This window comes from Anabrus simplex, chromosome 2 (assembly GCF_040414725.1).
Source record: "Anabrus simplex isolate iqAnaSimp1 chromosome 2, ASM4041472v1, whole genome shotgun sequence".
Lineage (NCBI taxonomy): Eukaryota > Metazoa > Arthropoda > Insecta > Orthoptera > Tettigoniidae > Anabrus > Anabrus simplex.
This window is the reverse complement of record NC_090266.1, coordinates 599,684,874-599,707,966: the sequence shown is the minus strand read 5'-3', so window position 1 is coordinate 599,707,966 and position 23,093 is coordinate 599,684,874. Positions and strand designations below refer to the sequence as shown.

The following is a 23,093-nucleotide window of genomic DNA, read 5'->3' as shown; positions in this document are numbered from 1 at the left end:
GATATTTCTATTTTAAAACTTCACGATGATTTTAGGGATTCGTTTGTGAACATTACGTATTAGCTCGAGTGTCCGTAGGAGATGAGTAGACGGATTTTGTGGTAGAGGTTACTCGTTTGATATTGGATACAGTAGGGTTCGTTTCGCAGTTTGAATCTTTACTCAGTAAATAATTACATTGCAGGTTCTTCGGATCCTCACAAGTAACCTTTGGTAGTGGAGGTCTTATCAGTTTTCATGTGTAACAACAGTGTATCAGTAACTGTGTTGTGATGCCGTTGATTTAATTATTACGATTTTATCTTCGTTCCTATTGTTGGATATATAATATGATAGGACTGCGCCGGCTCCTTCTATGTTGATAAATATTTGTGAGTTAATGTTAAATTTGGTTACTGAAGAGATCGTCCTGTGGTAAGTGTGTTTGCATATTTAGTGGTTTCGTTAAGGCGATGAAAAATGTTAGCGGCATTTATGAATGGTGATGGTGATGGACTTATTGATTCAGGTATGCTACGTATTCCGAGTTAGTTTTGTGTAATCAGGCGTGATGTAAATGACATATCACATGAGAACCCAACTAACAGTTACGTAGTGGTTCCGCTCCGGAAAGCCAAGAATAATGACCGAGAGTATTCGTAGCTGTGAACACGCGTCGCCTCGCAATCTGCAAACCTTCCGGCTGAGCACTGGTCACTTGGCAGGCCAAGGTCTATCTGATCTGTAGCACGATGAAGTTTGATTCAGAGCTTATAAACTGGCTCTCTTACCGCAGGCCACTCCAGGGATTTAAATTGGGGACTGAAGGCTAGATTGCGGCTCATTCAGCCTCATGAGATCAAATGAGGTGTTTTGACACGAGACGCTGTTGATCCGGTCAAGAAAGTCCAGTTGGCCGAGAACGTCGTCACGCTGTCCCCGAGGCTGTCAGGTATCCGCATATCGTCTGGGTAGAAAGCAATAACCAGGCCCAAATGTGCTCTTTTCCCATGGGTTTATTTGGATTTTTTTTGTCCTTTTAGCAAAGCAAAGTCATCTCCGTAAAGGCCATGAAGGCCCTTGGAGGGGTGGAAGGTAAAGGCTTCCACGATCCGTAACCTCGGCACTTAATGGGGTGGAGTGGTTAGTTCCACGCCCGGCCGCCTTTGACCCCAGGAATTAACCTGGTACTCATTTTTGGTGTAGGCTGAGTGAACCTCAGGGCCATGTGCACCTCCGGAAGTTGATACCTCGTTTTTTAAATTTTTCGACTTCCTGACGGTGATTCGAACCCACGTCCATCCGGGTGAACCGAGCACTCCTTTACCGCCTCGGTCAGGCAGCCCCTTGTTTGTCCTTTTACCTACACAAAACACATTAACGAGATATAACTAGCCATGAAAAATGTATATTACAAGCAATGACTCATCATGTTTCTTGTTTTTAATCCATTTCAGACAGAATTAGAGCAACGAAAAATTCATTTTCTTGTTCTCGTCCCGTAAATAAAAAGTTAAGATCACTTTAGGCTACACTTATTCTCAGCGAAAATAGCCAAATTCTTTCTGAGAGTTAGTCTGTAATAAGAGCAAAATACTGCTGTCGAGCACGGGATTTAACCCTTCTGGCAATTAAGGTTATAAGCTCATGAAATAGATTGCGTAATACGAAATACAATTTTTGAAAAAAGCTGTAACATACCTGCAAAAGGACAAAAATAATGAATAACAGAATTACATGTTTCGTTTTACTAGAATATTCTCAGATTATATCAAATCACATTTGTAACATGTATATGTAGAAAATGGTTTCGTTGGCGTAAAATCGTCTATGGTTTTATTAATGGGCCATATTATGAACAACTGTAAAATACTATACTATGGAATGTGGGTTAGATTATACCTATCACGAACTAAGTTCCCTGAATTTAGGCAGAGGCCTGCCACTCAGGACTTGACCCTATTATTTTACCATTAAGCATACAATTATGCAAATTGCTCTATGATTTCATTACAACAAAACATCACATACCAAAATCGTTCAACTGTAAACACTTTTCAACTACACATACACAGCTAGAATATAACCTCATCCACTCTCAAACCAAACCTGATGATGTTAGCAAGATTCAAGCTACTTGCGAAACCGACGAGCTGCCTCAGCTCATGCCTACCGGCTGAGAAAACGAAAGAGATGTGCAGTAGCCAGGCTGCACCAAATTAACTTAAGAAAAATTAACAGAATTTGTAAGTGTTTTACCTCAGATTATTCGCATTCAGATAGTTTTCTTTTAACATTTGTTCTCTATCACCCATTCATAATCATTGACAAGTTTATAAAACGTGAACAGTAGTATACATATATACACATGATATGAAAGTCATTTGATAGAATCTGAGAATGTTCTTGTAGAACGAAACACGTATCGTGTTCTTTTACAGGTACATTATATCACTTTAAAAAAATTGTAGTCTTAGCAGACATACTGAATGACTTAAATGTTATAAGAGTGAAATAGGTGTTTTTCATAATTCACGTTAGTAAATTCACATTACTGGCCGATACACGTTATAAATAAATAGTGCTTTTTCGATGTATATATGTGACCAGTTACATAGAAAGGGACCCAAATTCTGCGATGGAAATTTTACAGCAGAGGTGAACAAAACTGTCTAGGGTTTAAAATTGCATTTCTATGTTTTGAATTCTTGCGCTACCTATGAGTCTACTTAACAAACTAAGTTACGCAGCATTTCCTGTGTCTGGTACTAGATTTCATGAAAAGTTTGTACAATTGGTATGAAAATGAGAATGTTTAAGGATAAAATAACAGGGTGAAATCCTGAGTAGCAAGCCTCTGCCTAAATTCAGAAACCTTAGTACGTGATAGGTATAACCTAACCCACATTCCAGACGTATTTCGCATCAGAGTAACCTCAGTCGATACCAACAGACATAACGTATCTCAACAACGAAACACAAAACAGTTTTCTAAATAGCAACATTCAATAATTAATATCTTCTGAAGTATTGCGTCTAGAAGCATGTACTTTTTAAGTTCTCAGTATCTTATGCCAATGTTAGAACCACAAAAATCTGAAAAATGGAAACATCGACTTTAGGTCCCTTTCCGCGCAACTGGTTACATATTAATGTATGCATATTAGTTAATATTCATGTAAATCTGAAAATGTATCAAAAATATTTCCTTTCAGAATGGACACACAGACATCAGACGAGCTCTGCAAACAGTTGAGAGGCGCCGACCTACATTTTCCGACCGTAGTCAACTGAAGTACGCCCGCCGCCTAGTAGTCAAGCTTGGCAGCGCTGTCATCACTCGTGAGGATGAACATGGGCTAGCTCTGGGACGTCTGGCTTCAATTGTAGAGCAGGTAAGTGTCACAATAACGCCTCAGTAACAAACACTGACAAATAAATAGTGGAATATATACCTGAGGACTACAAATGTGAGCATGTCACTGATTTCACAGGTCTGAAACCAAAAAGCTGTTTTCACAAATTTATCTGATTCTTCTGTTTCTGTATGCGCCGAATTTGAAAATGACCACCGTTTCTTCCTGGGTTGTCAGGCTTTCTCACAATCGAAATATAACTTGGTCAACAAGGTAGCTGGAAAAAGCTAAATTTCACTCCAATGAGTAGACTACCTTGTTTGGAAAAGTCAATAATGACCAGTTTTTGAGTTTTGGCAGCAACAATGTGAAGCATACTAGAACAAATACTTTTGTTTCAATTTCCCGCTCTCTCTCAAACGAAAACCATTCTTGAGTGCTTGCTTTATTTCAGTCGTCGTCCAGCTATTGTGTGTATGGTTCAAGTAAGTACAATGCCTCCAAGAAAGTGTGCAGATTCTCCTGACAGTTTCTGTTTCATACGTGGAGAATTCATGGTGAAAACGCAGCTATTGTATAATACGGATTTTGTTAAGAAAGTAATCTCATTTATTTTTAATTATAACTTGGTGACCAAGATAAAGTCTGGGCTCCTCATGCATTATGTAAACGGTGAGTGAAAGATCTTCGTAATTGGTCAAAAGGCAATATGAAATCTTTTCAATTTGGAATTCCTATGATTTGGAGCGAATAAATGAATCATAGTGATGATTGTTATTTCTGTTCCTGTAATATGAAGGGGGTACAACTCAAAGTGGAAGTGCGCCATCATGTATCCCAATCTTGCTTCTACTATTCGTTCCATTCCCCTTGGTTCATACGTCCCAGTGACCGACCCATCTACAAAAACCTGAATGAAACCAACTTGCCTCATGTGGATGGAATTGCACCTCAGCCTGAAGATGAATCAAGTTGTTCAGAATGGAAGTTGAAGTACCACAACTTTTCTCGCAAAAGGATCTCAATGATTTGGTGAGAGACCAAGATCTATTTAAGCAATCTGCTGAATTACTTGGTTCTACACTTAAAAGCAAAAAATGTTAATGAAAGGTACATCTTTGCATCGTACCAGACATCGGAGAAAACACTTTCCCCCCCTTACATTTTTCATGAGGACAATTTCGTGCTTTGCTCTGATTTAGAGGGGTTTACGACTCAGTTCCACATTCACTATCATTCTTGTGAATGGAGGCTTATCATTGACGCTTCCGAAAGAAGCCTAAAAGAAGTTTTACTACACAGTAGTCGCCCTTATGCGTCCATTACTGTTGTTCATTCGGTATACTTGAAGGGGAACATGAGAACTTGGAGTAGGTACTCAAGAAAGTGCGTTACCAAAACCACAACTAGTTGGTATGTGGGGATTTCAAATTATTGTGTATGGTGCTGCGATAACATGCTGGGTACACGAAATATCCTTGTTTCTATGTTTATGGGATATCATAGATGGAGGAAATCAATGGAAGCAAAAAAACTGGCCACAAAGAAATCTGGTTGTTAGTGAAAAGAATGTCCTCAGGGAAATATTGGCGCCCCCGGACAAGGTATTATTATCACCACCACATTTAAAACGGGGATTAATGAGGGAATTTGTTAAGGTACTTCCAAAGACAACGAATGCATCAAGTACTTGGGATTCAAACTTCCAGGTTTATCGGAGGCAAAACTGAAAGACGGGTCTTTTGTTGGCCAGGATATTAGAAAACTCATATCCGACAAAGACGTCATCAGTTCAATGTCTCCAACTCAAAACGAAGCGTGAGTTGCCTTTACTGTGGTCATAATAAACTTTTTCGGAAACGAAAAGGACCAAAATTACAAGGAAATTTTGGAAATAATGTTGAAAGTGTTCCAAAATCTTGGTCGCTCTATTAGTTTAAAAATCCATTTTCTAAACTCACACCTTGACTATTTTCCTGAAAATTTGGGAGCAGTGAGTAAAGGGAAAGGAGAAAGTTTCCATCGATGTAAATGAAATGGAACGAAGGTATCAAGGGAAATGGAGTGTTGCGATAATGGCTGACTACTGCCGGATGCTGTACAAAGATCTTCTGGAAGTCACCTACATGAGGTAGAGCTCAAAAAGAAGTTTGGAGTTAAGAAAGGCGATTTGACAAGCAATCTGATTGAGTGTGGTGTTGATTTTGTCGTAACCTGTGCAAATCATTGTGGCGTGTTGTAATATAATTAACAACCACAGATGTACCTAGCGGACTAGGAAGTTACAGCCATGACTGCCATGAGGACGTAATTTTCTTAACGCTTCACTTAAATGCTGTATCTACTTGGAAGAGATTCGTCAATTAAAGTCTGAGAGATGCTTACAACAACGATTAAATTTCCACAGTGAAGGAAGAAGTAAGGCAGCTCTAGGTTCTACCACTTGCGTATCCGACCATTAAACATAATTACTTTGGATCTACTAACTGTGGATCATGAAAAGAGATACGAAATTATTTCAGGAGTTTTTCTGTACACAAAATTTACCGAACTACCTTTATTCTCTTAAATTATCCGGTAAGATTGTATTTTAATTGATTGAAGGATTCAAAATAAAATTATTTTTATATGAATTTTCCTGTTATGAATATTTCATGATGTTTATTTATACATTAATTTATATATACATAATTCAGTTGACTTCCTCACAAGATAAGCCGATGTTACTCGGAACATCATTCATGTCCATGATTTTCCGTTGCGTAAGTTTGGTTCACTAAAACTGAAACATTCGCTTTCAAAATGGATAATAGTTTACATAATGGAACAGAATTCACACCTGAACGTGCTCAGCCTATCTTGTACGTATCACGAGAAACTCAAGATTCTATGTATTAAACCGTCGGTGAGAAATACAAGAGTTTTGATTGAAATTCATATCTTTTTGATGTTCATGTCTCTGATTAAAGCATAAGATTCCAATATTGTAAAATACTCATATATCCTAGTCAATGATTTGCTAAAAAATGACAGTAAATATATCGGATGGATTAGATCAAATTTTGTGTCAGTTTCGTCGAAATTTTAATACGGTTTAGTTTCCAGGAGAGGAATGAAGCTATGTTAATTGCACCGCGATGTTAACCAAATAGGTATTGGGTAATTCAGGTAATCATGACTTCTTCACAAGATAAGCCGATGATACTCGGAACATCATTCACGCGTGTTCTGATGTCCATGATTTTCCGTTGCGTAAGTTTGGTTCACTAAAACTTAAACATTCGCTTTCAAAATGGATAATAGTTTACATAATGGAACAGTATTCACGAATTCAGTTAGTTGAAACTGCGTTGCTGAGAGATGCAGGAGTTCATATAGCTTTTCTGTTCAGGACATTCTTCTGCTCAAAAATGTTTCCTCTAATTATGATGGAAGGTTTTTCAACAAGACAGAATTAACTTTCCCCCGCGTCTTCCACTTCGTCGATTCACTCACTCAGGTGGTTCGATCTACAGACTTATCACACACTGAGCTTGAAATGTGTGAGATTTGACGAACAGTTTTGGTCAGCTTCAATTACATCGTACTAGTGACCTGGAACTGGAATTGTGACAAGTACGGTAGGTTCCTACAGAGCAACGTATCAGATGCTTCGGATGCCAAATACTGTACCGAAGCTTTGCTACACACCTGCAGGCTTGAAGCAAGAAGCCGAGGCTCCTTTCTTTTGAAAATCTATAGGAATTGACTTAACCCAATGTGAAGGACACTTTTTACTCTTCGATGAGTAGTGCACATGTTAGTGATGATATTTACTCGTTCATTAACTGTTCATTATAACATAACCGCATTGGTGTTGATAGCCATAATGCAGTACAGGACAGAAGCAGCCATCTTGAAGTGAATTTCAATGCAATCTGTTTAGAGGGCGTGACGTATCGTTCATTATCTGTGGAATTCTTTGGCGAACCTGACATAATACGGTAATACTTTCAAACTCACTTTCTGTAAATACAGAAATCTGAACTGTATCACCACCTGAATAACCATTTTCTGAAACTCTCATTATTTGTCTTCTGAGTGTAATGACTGATGTGTAGGTTGCCGAGTGTCAGATTGAGGGACGTGAGTGCATCATGGTGACGAGCGGTGCAGTGGCCTTCGGGAAGCAGAAACTCACTCAAGAACTCCTCATGTCACTAAGCATGCGGGAGACATTATCTCCTAAGGATCACACCAGAGAGGTAAGTTATGACAATTACTAAAAAAACAAGAAAAATATAAGGAGATATTTTCTAAATATCTAATTTATTTATCAATAATGTTTTCAATCTATTTCCTCTATTTAATAGAGTGAAGATCAGAATTTCGTAACATATCGTATTTGCGTCATTTTCTTCGGAAAATTTGAGACGGCTTAGTTTCCGGGAGAGAAATGAAGCCATATTAAGTCTACGACGATGTTAATTGCTTAATAATTAATGCACCCGGCCCTCCCCTTTGATTAAATGGTTGAAGAAACGAAGTTTTCTCTGTTTATCACTACCTTGACCGCTTCAAATAGACGGGTTGCTATGTGATAAAGCAGAAGTGGGAAAGAAAATGGATTCTTTTTAAGGATTGAAAGCGTTTACCTTTTTCAGTGAAACTGAAAGAGCTAAAAAAAGAGCGAGGTAAACCAGATATGGATTTCTTTGAAGTCCCTGGAAAAATTTATATAGCTGGAGATCTAGAAGAGGTCAGTGGAAATAGGATAATTACGTCGCTTCTTTCGTACGTTCATAGAATAAAGAGTGCCGAAAGAAAACATTGTTATACAAGTTAAGAGTGAGATTCAACCTTAGGAAATCAAGGAATTCAGATCAAGTTGTTCTTCACCCACCCATATATACGTAAAAATGTAAATTGAATTTCTTCCCTCGATAACTTTTCTGTGGGGGTACAGGATTCTTGAGACATGCAATATTTCTAAACACTATTCGCAACAGAATGGTTTCCTTTATTGCAGGCAATTCGAACCACAACATATCATTTTACATTTTCATAATTTACACATTTATTGGCCTAAATTTTAACCATACATTCCTTTATGGGAAACCAATTACGATGTAACTTCAAAATCACGTACCATTGCTATGAAGGTTTTAAAATTTACTGGCGCAACTAATGGGATGGTGTTATTTATTAATTAAGGGTTCATTAAGAACTTCTTTAGTGATTTTAAATTTTAATCCTCCCCTGAAAATTTCAATGACAAGGACTTCAGAGGATCCATCAAGTGAAAATGACATGGGTACCTTTCTGGATTTCACTTGGTTTCGTAATGAAGTACACCCTTAATATTTCTAGTGATATACACACTCAGAGTACTAAATGCAACTAAAAATATTAATACAAATTCTTCATTACCACTGAAACGACTAGACTTGATGTATTAAAGGGCCAAGAACAGTATATTGTCTAAATGGTCACTATTACAGAATAACAGTAATAACTCGATATTTCTTGAGAGCATTGTTAGATTCTTGAATTACTGTCCTTGTTAAAATTAATATACTGCAAGTTATGATTATAGTATGAACATACATCATTTACTTTATTTGATGCCTATAACCATGTTGTTTTAGGATGCAGGCACATTGCTGGAACCAAGAGCAGCAGCAGCTGTTGGACAGTCAGGACTCATGTCTCTGTATGACGCTATGTTTGCACAGTATGGCGTGAAGTTAGCTCAGGTAATTGATTAAAACATGCACTAGGTGATTATGCCTTCCATATTATTATATTTTGTTAGATTTCTCAGTCCGAGTTAATTCTTCTTTACTTACAGTAAATAATAATTCATTACATAGAAAACCTGAATATTAAGAAATGAACGATTTAGTATATTTAACCTTTATTTTGATTGCGGTTTGAAGACTGCTACTGAATAAATGGCCTGTAAATAGTTCCCATTTTGAGAGAAGTTTCTCACCTTTAAAAAAAATAATTGATAGCCACGCAAATCGTTAAATACCACTGTCCACGAAAGATATGCAAGTAATTATTGATGTTTTACGTGATGAAACTTTAGTTCCCCTTTGTATTCTTTTAACAGTCCTCGGATGAGTGGACGAATGAGACATAGCAGTTTTATAAACGTGTCACCATGTCACTTCTTGTCAGTTCATGATACTGTAATATTCTTACATGAACATTTGAATAATTTCGTTGAAGGTGAACATTAACTATCTTACATAATGAAGAGAATGCACTATATTTTTATATGTGTTCAGTAATATTGATCTTTCGTCAGCATTTCATTTACGTAATTATTTTGTGTGCCTTTCCCAGGTACTCGTAACGAAGCCTGACTTCTACAACGAGGAGACGCGGAGGAATTTGTTCAGCACCCTGTCCGAGCTCATCAGTCTGAACATTGTGCCCATAATCAACACAAATGACGCAGTTTCACCGCCCCCTCAAGCAGACGAAGATCTTGCTGGAGTAGGTTCCAAAAAGGTGCTCAGTTATTCATTCTTGGCATGCTGGGCATGTTACTGACTGCTGCTGGCCACTAACATACTAACTAGCTAATGAGTGAACTTCACAAGTATACTGTGTGATACCATGTCGAGGAAAATTATTCACATAATGGTGATGATAACGACGTCGATGACTGTAATTTCGAAGAAAATTATGATTAAGTACTAACATACACATATTCGTTTTACTAGACGATTATTTCCTTCAATGTTCAGTTTGTAAGCGTTAACGAATGAAGAACGTACAACTATAATTCTCCACTTGCAACTAACATTTTGCCCTCTGCTGCTGTTTCGTTTCTTACCTTTATTGTCCATTCTTTCATTAGCTTATCTATCCCCTTCCAATAGCGGCACACGATTTCGCAACTAAAGCCCAGTAGTACTTCCAGTCTCGTCCGAGTTAATGTTTAAATAGTTTTAATTTACTTACCCAAAGAAAAACGGTACTGGTTCGACTAAAACCTGTTCCTTCATGCTCATTATCTCCTGTTTATGCATGAAATATCCAGAGTTTATGAAGTTATCACTTCTGTACAGTATGGTCAGACTGAAAGTGGAATGATGAGTGATAAACTAACCTCCAAATGACGCCGGAACGCTACACAATTTAATCGATTTCTCTCACTATATAGTCATCCGGTAAGAACACTTACGCCTCCTCGATTTCGTATTTACTATCCGATGTTCAGCCTACTGGTGTTTCTTCCCAATCAGTTTAATCTATGTTCCTGGAATGTTGACTCCCACATCATATTCAATGTACTTTTGTCATTTTTTGCAGTGTTACTTTGACGGTTTACGATACTGTCTCCTTTTGGAAATAGGTCTTCAGTATAAACCTAGCGTGTGCGCATCTCTAGCCTGCTCCGCGGTCGAGGGGTAGGTAGTCACATTATTTAGTGTTACTATACGACTCTACCTTCCTTCTGCACTTTCCACTTCCTCAACCATTGTTCTGCTGGCAGCGGTACCATCTCACTGAATTATGCGGTCAAAAATATCACCTGAAGGTACCGAAACATACTCGTTAGCTCATTAGATACCGTCCAGCGGACTGGGTTTGATTCCCATCAATATCATGAGGGATATTTAACTGAACATCAGGTAACATAATTGAAATGTGGATTAAAATACCACCGTTTACCATCCTAGGAATGAGGAATTACTTCTTTATAGTCCAATTTCTTCACTTCGGGCGAGAGTCAGGATAACACCTTGCACATATACCAGGAACACCTCCTTCCGACTTCAAGTTAACAATACAGACATACTCAAACGCAGATATCAGATTGATGCAGGTCATTAGGCAACGTTTAATACATTTTCAGGTTAAGTACCTGAAGAATATGATGGTCAAAATACAAATACACCAAGGTGAAAATAGCATTTTACACAAATAGTGTTATTTTAATTTACAAATATTGGATTCCCATAATTAATAAGGGGCAATTATGGTTGCAATATTTCATAGCAGATCGCAGTACGCAAACTTTAGTTTACATAAACATTCATTTTTGTCATACAACAAATTATCGACGAAAGTATGAACTTGACAATTTCTTTACTTTATACAATCATCCAAGAATACAATTTGATATTTTCCTAACAACACAAGGGAAAATTAAAAAAGGCTCAATGCTTCCATGTTAACAATCATGTCAGTAGCTAAATATTGCCATTAAAGTAGGCAATCAAATTAATCAAATATTCATCCAGTGACAAAGAATTAAGTTTCAAATATTATAGAAGGTTTCGGAAGGGAACCAGAACGTGTTCCCAGTAGTTAACAATATCTTTAAAACGCAGTGTACTTGTGAATTAAACACTTACGTACTACTAATGAGTTGGTATTTTCTAAGCGTCAGTATCTAACCCTGCATGAGCGCATGCCAGTGATTATTCCTTTCGTAATGTCTGTGGTAAACAACCTTTGTCGAGTGTTCTTTCATTTACCATTTCTTAATTTTAATGTCGTGAATAGGAACAGTAACTGTTCAGTAAAATCTCAAAGTGAAAATTTAATCCATAATATAGGTGCTATTGCCTATGTTTTTCACCACCCAATTTTCCTTAAAATACTATAATTGGAGATAACGCGTCCTTGGTAAGTAATTTATTTGATATACTTTCCGGAATGCCGGCCCATTAATGTAATTTATCTACATTGGAGTAATGCACGTATATTTCGGAATCATTCTTCCGCATCACTATAGATAATAGGACTTCGAGAGAACATGACATAAAAATATAATAAGTTAAATCATTTTACGAGAATTTCTTCCTCATATGGCAAATGAAAATGCACTTATTCTCCTCTAAATGTCTTCAACAATATTTAACAAGACTGATACTGAGAAACACAGATCGTTGTTCTGATAAGTAGCAGGCTGGAACAAACGATGTGGCAATACCATTGGTTTGTTTGAAGGAATACCATTAGTCAATGGTATACCCTCTTGGTCGTAGTTGCACAAGTATTTGCCACTTGGACCAATGTATATTCTTCAAAATGTACCATGAGAAATCAAAGAGCCGATAACACCTTTCAAACCCTAATTCTCAATTTCAGTAACCAGTTCCTGTTAGCTAATCTATGAAGGTAGATTGTAAGGAGAACTACCTGATAAATTTTGTCGAATAAGCTACATTTTGTTATATTTACTGGTTAGTACGTTCTACTTTTAAATACATATCGCATAACTGTGGCATTTCCAATATTATTGGCACAAAACTGACAATTCGAAATTAATAGTGAATTTGAAAATGTGTTTGTTATTTATCTGGCTGGCAAATTTTCTACGCAAACTGTCACAGTTACGTTGAAACAATGGCTTCAGAGTCAAATATGAAGGTGATATCGTCTCTTAGAACATTCTCACGTCAGTATCATAAAAACGACTGTAAATATCTTGCTTCGTAGACTTTCGTGGTCGGAGAAAATGCTATTGTCAAGGGACAATGCCTTCGGGAAGGAAGACAAAACGTCGGAACTGGAGCACTTCTGGACGTGATACAAGAGCCCGATTCATCGGTACGGATAATAGTTCTACTGTGTATAATTCATAAATTTTAGCATTCCATTATATATAGATAGCCGTTATTTAGAATAGCACAATTTCGGTTTTAAATATTACAATAATGCAGCAGATACTTCGCTGGCATTTTCAGAGCAGGAGTAACTTGGCAACAAATGAATCTATGGCCTTGCCACGTTGCAGTTTGCAGCCTATCATAGATGTCCGCTGTCGAAGCCATGCTTAAATCATCTGAAACACTTTAGCAGCTGAAAGTACCCTCTTATCTAATTCGCTTAAAATATTCTCATATTCATTTAAAATATCCCTTTCGTGCCTGAACCAGTGTTCATTGATTCCTGTTCAGTGTTAGTGAACTGAGCAGCTAGATTATGTGCCCTCAAATTTGATAGAGTAAACAGTGTATAGCGTAAACAAATCGACATGTTAATAAAACGTGCATTTTTTGCTGCCAACGGTTCAATGGCGAGGTTCTTTCACATTGTCTCAAATGAGACCAAAGTGCAGTCACAGCAATGAAATGCAGTGGTATTCATATACCGAGTGAGCAGATTATAAGATTCTCATTAGTGTGGTGGGGCTGCATGAGCAACGCAGCCCGTATTCACAACTATACTAGACTTAACTAAAGTTGGCGTCTGACAGGTAAGGTTGGAGGGAGGATCACTGCACGTGCCATTTCACGATGTTGCCACATTCCAGCATTCCTTTCTACATACTCTTACCCCTCGCTTCCGGCTCACTTGTTCCCTCCTTCATTCTGACCGCTGTGATCTGTTGTAGACTACCTGGCCAGGCGGTGTCGTCCCATTTGCGATCACTCTTATACAAACAATCAGGTTCTTATCAGTGACAGTGACAGGTTTGGCAACTCCCAGCAAGGCGAGCTGCCCTGAAGTTTTATCTCCATGGCAACCGCAGTCGCCCCACCCTCGTTTCCATGGCAACCACACAGCCACTCCCTTTATCCCGCCTCGGCAGGCAGTAAACGGACCTCCCTCTAAGAAATGTCAGGCGCCAACTCTTATTATTAGCAGTATAGATGGCAACAAGAGTCTGGGCTTTACCAAATTACGTCTTCAATGCTAGTCACTGGTTAACATAGTTTAAAAAGTAGATTCATATAAAATGATACGTAACCACCCGTATCATACGGGGAGGTGTTGGCACTGCGTTTCAAACAAGTAATTTCCTGACACTACAAACTGATTCCATACGTACAAACGAATCGTAGTCCGACTCGTTGGCTGAACGGTCAGCGTACTGGCCTTAGGTTCAGAGGGTCCCGGGTTCGATTCCCGGCCGGGTCGGGGATTTTAACCTTAATTGGTTAATTCCAATGGCACGGGGGCTGGGCGTATGTGTTGTCTTCATCATCATTTCATCCTCATCACGACGCGCAGGTCACCTACGGGTGTCAAATAGAAAGACCTGCACTTGGCGAGCCGAACCCGTCCTGGGATATCCCGGCACTAAAAGCCATACGACATTTCATTTCAACGAATCGTAAATGAACCTTTTTTGTGGAATAGAATGCTTAGGCCAATTACTAGCCGCAGCGTTCGTAGCGCAAACTGTGCATGTGCAGTTTCAGGCGCTGTTTAGCTACACTCTTAAATCACTCACAGTTTCCAGGAAGCTCGGCGTTCTCGGCTTGTCGGTCGTGGCCTTGGCCGAAATTACAGGTGCACTGGACCCATCGTGGGCACGGGCAACGCATATTCTGCTCACCCAGTATAAGCATATAGAATATATTTCTCATTAACCTATTTATAAACATTTTTCTTGTCAGATTTCACAGATTTGGATGATCACTTACAATTCAGTCCCATTTGACGCCAAAAAGTGAGACAATTGCCACATTTCGAACATAATATGAGTGCAGTGCATCGTGTCTTACGACAATTCAGTTATTGGTTGATTTTAGCTATAAAAGTGAACGTAGAAAGGAGGACATATTACATTTTCATGGGAGCATTTAAACTTAGAAAACCAACTACATTACATTTTTAAAACTTGGTTGCAATATTCAGGTGAGTACCTGTACATATTATTACTGTTGTATTTTCACCATCTTACTATTTTTATTTCCTATCATAGTGGATTACTTTATTTTATTGATGATTACTATCAGTACGTTAATCACTTCGGGAGTGAATTATATCTTCCATTCATATTGTACACGCTACTTCCCACGTGTTTTGCCAGAAATCTAATAAGAAACAGGCAGGTAACCTGCGTATTAATTAAATGAATCAATAAGATATGTATAAAAAATAAAATAGGTAAATACACTTTTTTCAGTTTCAGTTCAGGAGTAACTTCTCTTGCTTCGTTCTCCACAATTTGAAACTCGCTCCTTTCAGAGAGTCCCAAGTTTTACAAAATATTTTCCTTCCTGAAATAACTAGAAGGAAAGGCAAATGCCAAGAACTTGGCCGTTTTCAAAGTAATAAATCTAATACCGTACTCTGATATTAAACGAGGAATCCATGGTGGTAAACTAGGCATTTTATATGACGCTTGTAATTAGCATACGAACTTTAATAATTAACCTTTAATCACACACGCGCGGTCTGTGAACCCGGATCTGCGATTATCGGCTGGTAAGTTCGGCAACAATGCTGACATATCAAGGATACTTCCGGATTGCCGTAGAGGAAGGTGTCAGTCAGTGTGTAAAAGTCGAGTGAACATATCAGCCTAGAAATTGACTTGCGGTCCCACATTCTATGTGCGTGCTGTTTTACATTGAATGTTTATACAATTGTACCTATTGTAGCTTTAAGAATTAGTTAAAGTGCAATTTGTTTAACTTAAAAAAATGATTTACGGGATTTTTTGTAAACATACGTGAGGTAACAACTCCTGATGAAATTAAAAGTAATGTAAATATTCCAAAAGTAAACAGAGGACAAAGGAAATTATTTATGCTAAGAGAGTATTAAGTTTCCAAAAAAAATAATTTTATTACTGGTGTCCAGCACAGCGGTTTGCTGTTAAAAATGCCACGTTCTGAATTCCGACCGGATAAGGAATATTAGCCATTGTTAGGCAAGCACTTCGTTCATTACAACAGATAAAAAATAAATGAATCCCAAAGTATAATTTCGTAGTTGTTACAGAAGAACGTGGTTCCCATATCCGCGCCCGTGCAAGAATGTTCCGATCAGAAGCTTTTGCTGAGAAAGGTTAAGACCATAGCATGTAATTATAAAACAGTTGTATACAACTAGGATAATTACAGTAGAACTCTTTAGTAATTTTTCCTTAGTTACTTGCATCTTCACTATACATATTCCATTGTATTTCTTCTCAATGTTCTATAAGTGAACTAGTAATAAACTACAAGGTTGCATTGTCCACATACTATCCTCCTCAATTGATCACAACCAGCGAGTGTTAGTTTAAAAATTATTCGACATTTTTTAAATTTCTTCTGTCTAGTGGACTGTAAGATAATTTTTTTCTTGACATTGATCAATACAGGGTACGTTACCAGGTTCATCCTATTCTGACACGTTGTAGAGCAATATCGTGCGGTGAATATATTTAATTAAAAATCCAAGAAAAGTAAATTAATTTTGTGAACGTGAGTGAAGTGGGTGAATACAAAATTATAAACGTATGAGACTGTGAATAGAAGTGGTATGCAATGCATGATAATACACATGTCAAAACATTTTTCTGTCACATGTGCACTGAACGGTTAATAATATTTAATACGATGGGAAATCAATCGTACAGGAAAATATAGCATATCTACAATACATATTGATCTTCAAGAGACAAATTAACGAATGTCCATGCAAGAATGTGGCGATGGTTTCTCAATTCGCATTATGCACGCCAATGTCAGCAAATTTAACACTGCTAACCGGTCCCTTTGCAATTATGGATGCTCGCATGCTTATTAACATATCATTCCTAAATATTTTAGGGAGTGATGGTTCCATTTAGCGCACTAACTAATGGTGAATCTGTGTTTAGCTTTACGTGGCCTGGTCAAAAAGTCATTTAGATTTGAGCGTTTTCCCGCATGTTCATATCTGGGGAGAACTAGAAAGCATACCTCTCTAGTCGGGCAATATTGGCTTTTTAAAAAGTGGTTAAGGACAAGGTACACCTTTTGCTGGCTTAAACTCTGTAAAATTAACATTCATTATACCTGAACTCATGTTAAAATTGCAATATTATTTTAAGTCTCATTCTTAGAAGAATAGTAATTAACTGTCATTTCTAAAAATCAAATTCATATAATAATTTTTCGGCTAAAGGGCTTCGCACTACATATACTAAAATTCATTGATTATTATCAATTGCACAATACTTTGAATAATTTATTTGAAAACTTATATTAACTTATATCATATATTTCTGACATCACTTTAGATTCTTCTCAATCATTACCTTTTATACCATTTTCTCTAATATTTGCGCTACTGTCTATTTAAGAAAGTTAAATTACTTATGTCAAGGAAAGTATCCTAAAGCACGTTGATTAAATGAATGAAATGTTGAATACAATGTGTAAAAATTTGTTGCGGAAAATGAGAAACGAACATATGTCAAAGTGGGACGTGGCATGGGGCATACATGGACATTTACGAACATATCGTTTGAAGAAGTGGATTAATATAATCTTTTTGATATGTTAAGATGAACATACCTTCTGTAAAAGAGAAAATAAATTGAAAAATACAGTTATTGATCCATAAATTTCCCCTCAACACAATGGAAACCAAAGCTCCCGTCCCTGACGAATACAACACGGGACTGATTTTTTTTTCGGTTTTATTTTTTTTCCTACTAAGAGTAGTACACATGACAGAAATTTGTGTTTACGCTGTGTGAAACCAGAAAAACCGCAGGGAAACTTTACGCCTCACAAAAACATCGTACCGTTTCAGCTTTGCTTGAATGCTGACATCGCTTTCACATCCATCATATATATATATATATATAATTGAATTCGCCTGATCATAGACTTCTTAAGGGACTGTTACAATACTATTCGTCACGAGATGAAGCACTATCCTAAATTATTTTGTTAGAATTTGTTCATATCACAATTTTTTGCATGGAAGCCCGTTTTCTCGACAGTGAAATAGAAAATGAATGATGAAGGGGAAATGTTTAATGAAATATAAAAGTCGATAACACTGATAGGCGAATAATCTGAATCAGGGTGAAGATCAAGATAGAAACAGTGTATACAAGTGAGGGAACGGAAGAGTTTGAAGGGATACGAAATAAAAATAATGAAATTACTAGTGCAAATATAAAGTAATCTGTTTTGGATTTCTGGTATTATTACATCATGCCCAGATTCATATGTCAATATTATTCAACTATCTAGTAGTCAGAAGAGTATGTATTTCGAAAAATATACAGAGAAAACAAAACATATAAACAAAAGTATAGAGAAGATAAGTATCTACTCGGACCTTTAATGGCAACCAAGTATTGATCAGCTGTTAATCAGTGTTCCCCTTAAAACTATTGTGACACCATCGGGGTCTTCTACGTTTCTAATGCCTCGTAACTCCATCTGGAACCTTGTACATTCAGTAGTGTTACAATCCTCAGCTACTCACCTCAGAGCACTGCAAGGATGTTCCTCGTACAGTGACTCTATATGTACAGTGTGGCCAAGTCCAGTCCAGCCGCCATGTTTTAGCCAAGTACTCCATCAGGTGACAGATGAAGGAGAGTGATATTATTATTGTTTCAATAAAGAATAAACTAGGTCGATGTGTAAGATGTTATTTATTGTATTTATTTTGTTATATTCAGTGTCTGACTACCTGGGGTAAGACTTCAAAATTGAGATTTATACGTTGTATAGGCCTAAAGTCACAATTATTGAAGAAGTTAGAAATTCTGTGTTAGTAGCTAGGCCTGTAATAACATTTACATTATAATACATGTGGAATAAAATATTATAGTCGTTGTCTTGAATAATGTATGTGATGACTGTAAAGTTAGCCTACATTTAAATTAAAAAAATTAACATTACCATATTGCAGGTAAAATGGTTTTACATATCAGAATATACAACGCAGTATCATAAAACTATACATAGAAATGTACATTTTGTATAAGACTTATCGGCATGTATATAATCTGAACCCACGCAGATGATATACAATCTTCTTCTTCTTCTTCTTTTCTAGCCTATTTCAATCCACTGCTGGATATAGGCCTCTTCCATGTGCTTCCATCGTCTTCGGTCTTGAGCCACTTGGAACCAGCGTGTTCCAGCCAACAGCTTTATGTCGTCGAGCCATCTCTTCAGGGGTCTTCCAATGCCTCTCTTGTGTCCCCATGGTCTCCAGTGAACAATCCTAGAGGTCCACCTGTTGTAGTCTTGTCGAGCTACGTGTCCTACCCATTGCCATTTTAGTCTTGCTACTATCTTTAGGATGTCTGTTACATTAGTTCTTCTCCTGATGTCCTCTGAACGGATCTTATCCCTAAGGCTGATCCCTAGCATCTGTCGCTCCATGGCTCGTTGTGTTCGCTGAAGCTTACGAGCACTTTCCTTCGTCAGAGTCATCGTTTCCAGACCGTAAGTTGTAACTGGCAGCACGCACGTATTATAAACCTTGGTCTTCAGGTTAATTGGAACATCCTTGTTGGTGAGGATGAAACTTAGTTTTCGGAATGCAGTCCAACTCATACCTATTCTGCGAGGAATTTCTGCACGTTGGTTGTCTTTTCCAAGTTTTATCTTGTGTCCAAGATAGATGTACTCATCGACAGCTTCTATATATTGGTTTCCCATTTTAAGTGGTCGACTCTCTGGGCTTAGAATTTTCGTTTTATTAATGTTCATTTCCAAACCAATCTTAGCAGAAGCAGTTTTTAATTCTTGGATCATGCTTTCTAGCTCATCTAGATTTTCACTTATGAGCACAATGTCATCGGCAAAACGCAGGTGGTTCAAATATAACCCGTTGATTTTTATTCCTTTATTATCCCAATGAAGGGTTTTGAATACATCTTCCAAGGCAAGGGTAAACAGCTTTGGAGAGATTGTGTCACCTTGTCGAACTCCTTTGCCAACTGGGATTTTATTGGTGATGAGGTCTTCGTCCACTCTGACTACCATTGTTGCTTGATCATAAATGTTTTCCAGAAGCTTTATATACCTTGAGTTTATCATGGCATTTTGAAGTGACTTCATGATTGCCCAGATCTCCACTGAGTCAAAAGCTTTTTTATAATCAATGAAGGCCAGATGAATCTTGATGTTGTACTCAGTGGTTTTCTCAAGAAGAAGACGAATAGTCTGGATGTGTTCAACAGTTGAGAAACCTTTACGAAATCCCGCTTGCTCGACAGGTTGATAAAAATCCAGTTCTCTTGTGAGGCGGTTGGTTACAATTTTAGTCAGGAGCTTGTAAAGGTGTGATAACAAACTCACAGGACGATAGTTCTCTAAATTTTCCTTATCACCTTTCTTGAAGAGAAGTACCACTTCAGCATTTTTCCAATTTTCTGGTATTCTTCCAGAGTTAATACACTTGTTCATGAGTATTCTCACGGCTTCTAGCAGATCTCTTCCACCTAATTTCAGCATTTCATTCGTTATTTTATCCTCCCCAGGGGATTTTTTATTCCTTAGTTGTTTAAGAGCATTTTCAATCTCAGCAGTGGTGTTTCTAAGTCCTCTACTCTTGGAAAAGTGTACCCCCTTGTCATTTTGGACCGTTCAAGTTTGAGGTCAAATGTAAAGGTTGCTCGAACTAGCCTATGGTCGCTTCCTGTATCAAATCTATTGAGAACAGTAACATCTGTACAATATTTCTTCTTGTTGGTCAGGATAAAATCTATCTCATTCTTGGTTTGTCCATCGGGGCTCATCCATGTCCATTTTCGTTGGATGGGCTTTTTAAAGAAAGTATTCATGCAATAGAGATTTTCGGCTGTGAGATATTCTAGCAATCTTTCTCCTCTTTCGTTTCGATCGCCTAGTCCATATGTACCAATGTTCTCTGGGTCTCCGATTTCCTTTTGACCCACTTTTGCATTGAAGTCTCCAATGATGATACAGAGTTGTGTCTTTTCTGAATTTTTCGCTTTGGTGATATCTTCATACAGCTGTTCCACTGCCTCTTCGTCAGAAGTACTGGTTGGAGCATAGACATGTATGACTTGTATGGAGAATTTACTATTCAATTTGAGGACGATATATATCACTCTGAAAGAGACACAAATCATCTTGTGTATGAATTCTTTGATATTTTTATTGACAAGAATAGCAACCCCATGTGTAGAAGCATCCCCGTTATTACGTAAGATGACATGACCTGATGGAAGGGTCTCAGCTTTTTCTCCTTGAAGGCGAGTCTCACAAATACCCAGAATATCCCATTTTATGTCATGCAGTTCTTGTTCTAGCCTTTCAAGGTCTTCAGCTAGTCTCATAGTTCTTATGTTGTATGTGGCTATTCTTACTTTTTTAGTCGTTCTTTTCGAATTTTTGCCTCCCCCAGAATCCTTGAGGCAGACTGACGTATTGTCAGTGTGAGATTCTGAGTCTTTCACTCTACTCACCTGGGGTAGTTTCGTTTGAAAATTCGAAGTCATAGGAGTTTATGGAAGGTGTTCGGCAATAAAACACCACGCTTGCCAGACGTGTTGGTGAGTTGCGATTCAGCCGCCCCTAACATGGGGAACAGACGCTGTCGGGGTACCGCCACTAACATGTGGAACCGTCGTGCCCTTTGTGTGTTGTACACGTATTAATCCCCATGTACAGGGGTGCCTCTTCCAACATCTCCGCCGTACCGAAGGTCACCCTCTCCGCCGTTGATGTCGTTGAGGTCTTCACTCGTAACCCTGAGCTGGGACCCTTACCAGATACTACACACCGGGTCAGTGTGCTCTGGGACTCACATAGGCAGGGGCGCCACTCCCTGGGTAGAGCTGCCTCCAAGGAGGGTCTCTACCTGCTACCGATGGGTGGACAAAATTGTATTACGTAGCTCCACCTGCTCCTCTTTAGTGGTGAAAACAAGCAACTGCCATGGCCCCCGGGTTGTGTATAGACCTCCTTTAATGATGGCTACGGTTTTATCCCGCAATGATGAATTAAATATTAATATCACTATACAACATGAATGTAGTTTGAGAAAATACTACTTGTTGCTCGGTGAAAACAAGCAATTATCCTGACACCTGAGTACTTGTATTCAGGACTCAATTATTGACCACCCATGGTTCGATCCCCATGATGTGCGACTAATTCTGTGCCCCGGTTCGGTTAGTACTGCTAGATACCCGCTGTATTTTAAACATTCTATTTGCTACTATCGGTTTTGCTAATACATTGTTGTTACTGTTATAATTACATTCTTTTTTCTACCGCTCTTCCCAAAACTGTGCGGTTCTGGGTGGGAACTGCGTCACACATGTGGATTTCGTCCTGGTTAATGGCAGGATGCCGTTCCTGACGAAAATCCTGTATGGGGATATGTTATCAATATAGAGGGTTTCTGTGGTGAATTTTAGAGTGATATGTTGTCTGAATATGAAGAGGAGAGTGTTGAAACAAACACAAGCATCCAGTCCCCAAGACCGAGCTAATTCCCGAACGGGAATCGAACTCGGGGCACTGAACCGAAGGGCGGTACGCTGACCATTCCAACATGGAGTCGGACTATTATTGTTAACATTTATAATATGGGAAAACTCAACTTGATGCTAGGCGCCACATATAACAACTTCCTTTAAGAGATGAATAGCCATAAATGTTTGAATTCGAGAATATATCAATCATAATATCTCATACGGTAAAAATGAATGAGACTTAGAGTAAATGATCAGGAGTGACCTTTCCTGTAACGTTTGTTATGTACAGGTTTTAGATAAAACAGATATTTTCGGGGATATATGGGAATTTGTGAAAAATAATATAATCGTGAAAAATATTTTTCCTTACACGGTATAATGGCAAAAAAACGTAAAATATCGGAAATAATATTCTAAACAACTTTCTTTATGTACAGGTTTTCGATGCAGTGAATATTATCGGACAAATATGACATTTACTGTCTTGGTCTCCATAAAATTACTAACCTATTTTCTTATTGTTACCATTATAATGCATGAGGCAACTTTACTCGTTGCTGGGAGCGTCTTATAACGTACTACTTTCAGAGCTGAAAAAAAAAGCTATTGTCGAATTT

The 23,093-nt window shown here is 37.9% G+C and overlaps 1 protein-coding gene across 4 annotated transcripts in view; it reads left to right on the top strand.

The window, feature by feature from the left end:
* The window catches only part of P5CS (Delta[1]-pyrroline-5-carboxylate synthase), a 313,009-nt gene that overhangs the window by 157,247 nt on the left and 132,669 nt on the right, over positions 1-23,093 (top strand). Inside the window, exons 2-6 of one of the 4 annotated variants that reach the window (XM_067140984.2) lie at positions 3,195-3,374; positions 7,436-7,579; positions 8,963-9,070; positions 9,669-9,821; positions 12,783-12,893. In XM_067140984.2, coding sequence (XP_066997085.1) covers positions 3,195-3,374; positions 7,436-7,579; positions 8,963-9,070; positions 9,669-9,821; positions 12,783-12,893 — 696 coding nt within the window. Of the gene's footprint in view, positions 1-3,194; positions 3,375-7,435; positions 7,580-8,962; positions 9,071-9,668; positions 9,837-12,782; positions 12,894-23,093 lie in introns of all 4 variants that reach the window. The other 3 variants (XM_067140983.2, XM_067140986.2, XM_067140985.2) reach the window with 3 other exon arrangements.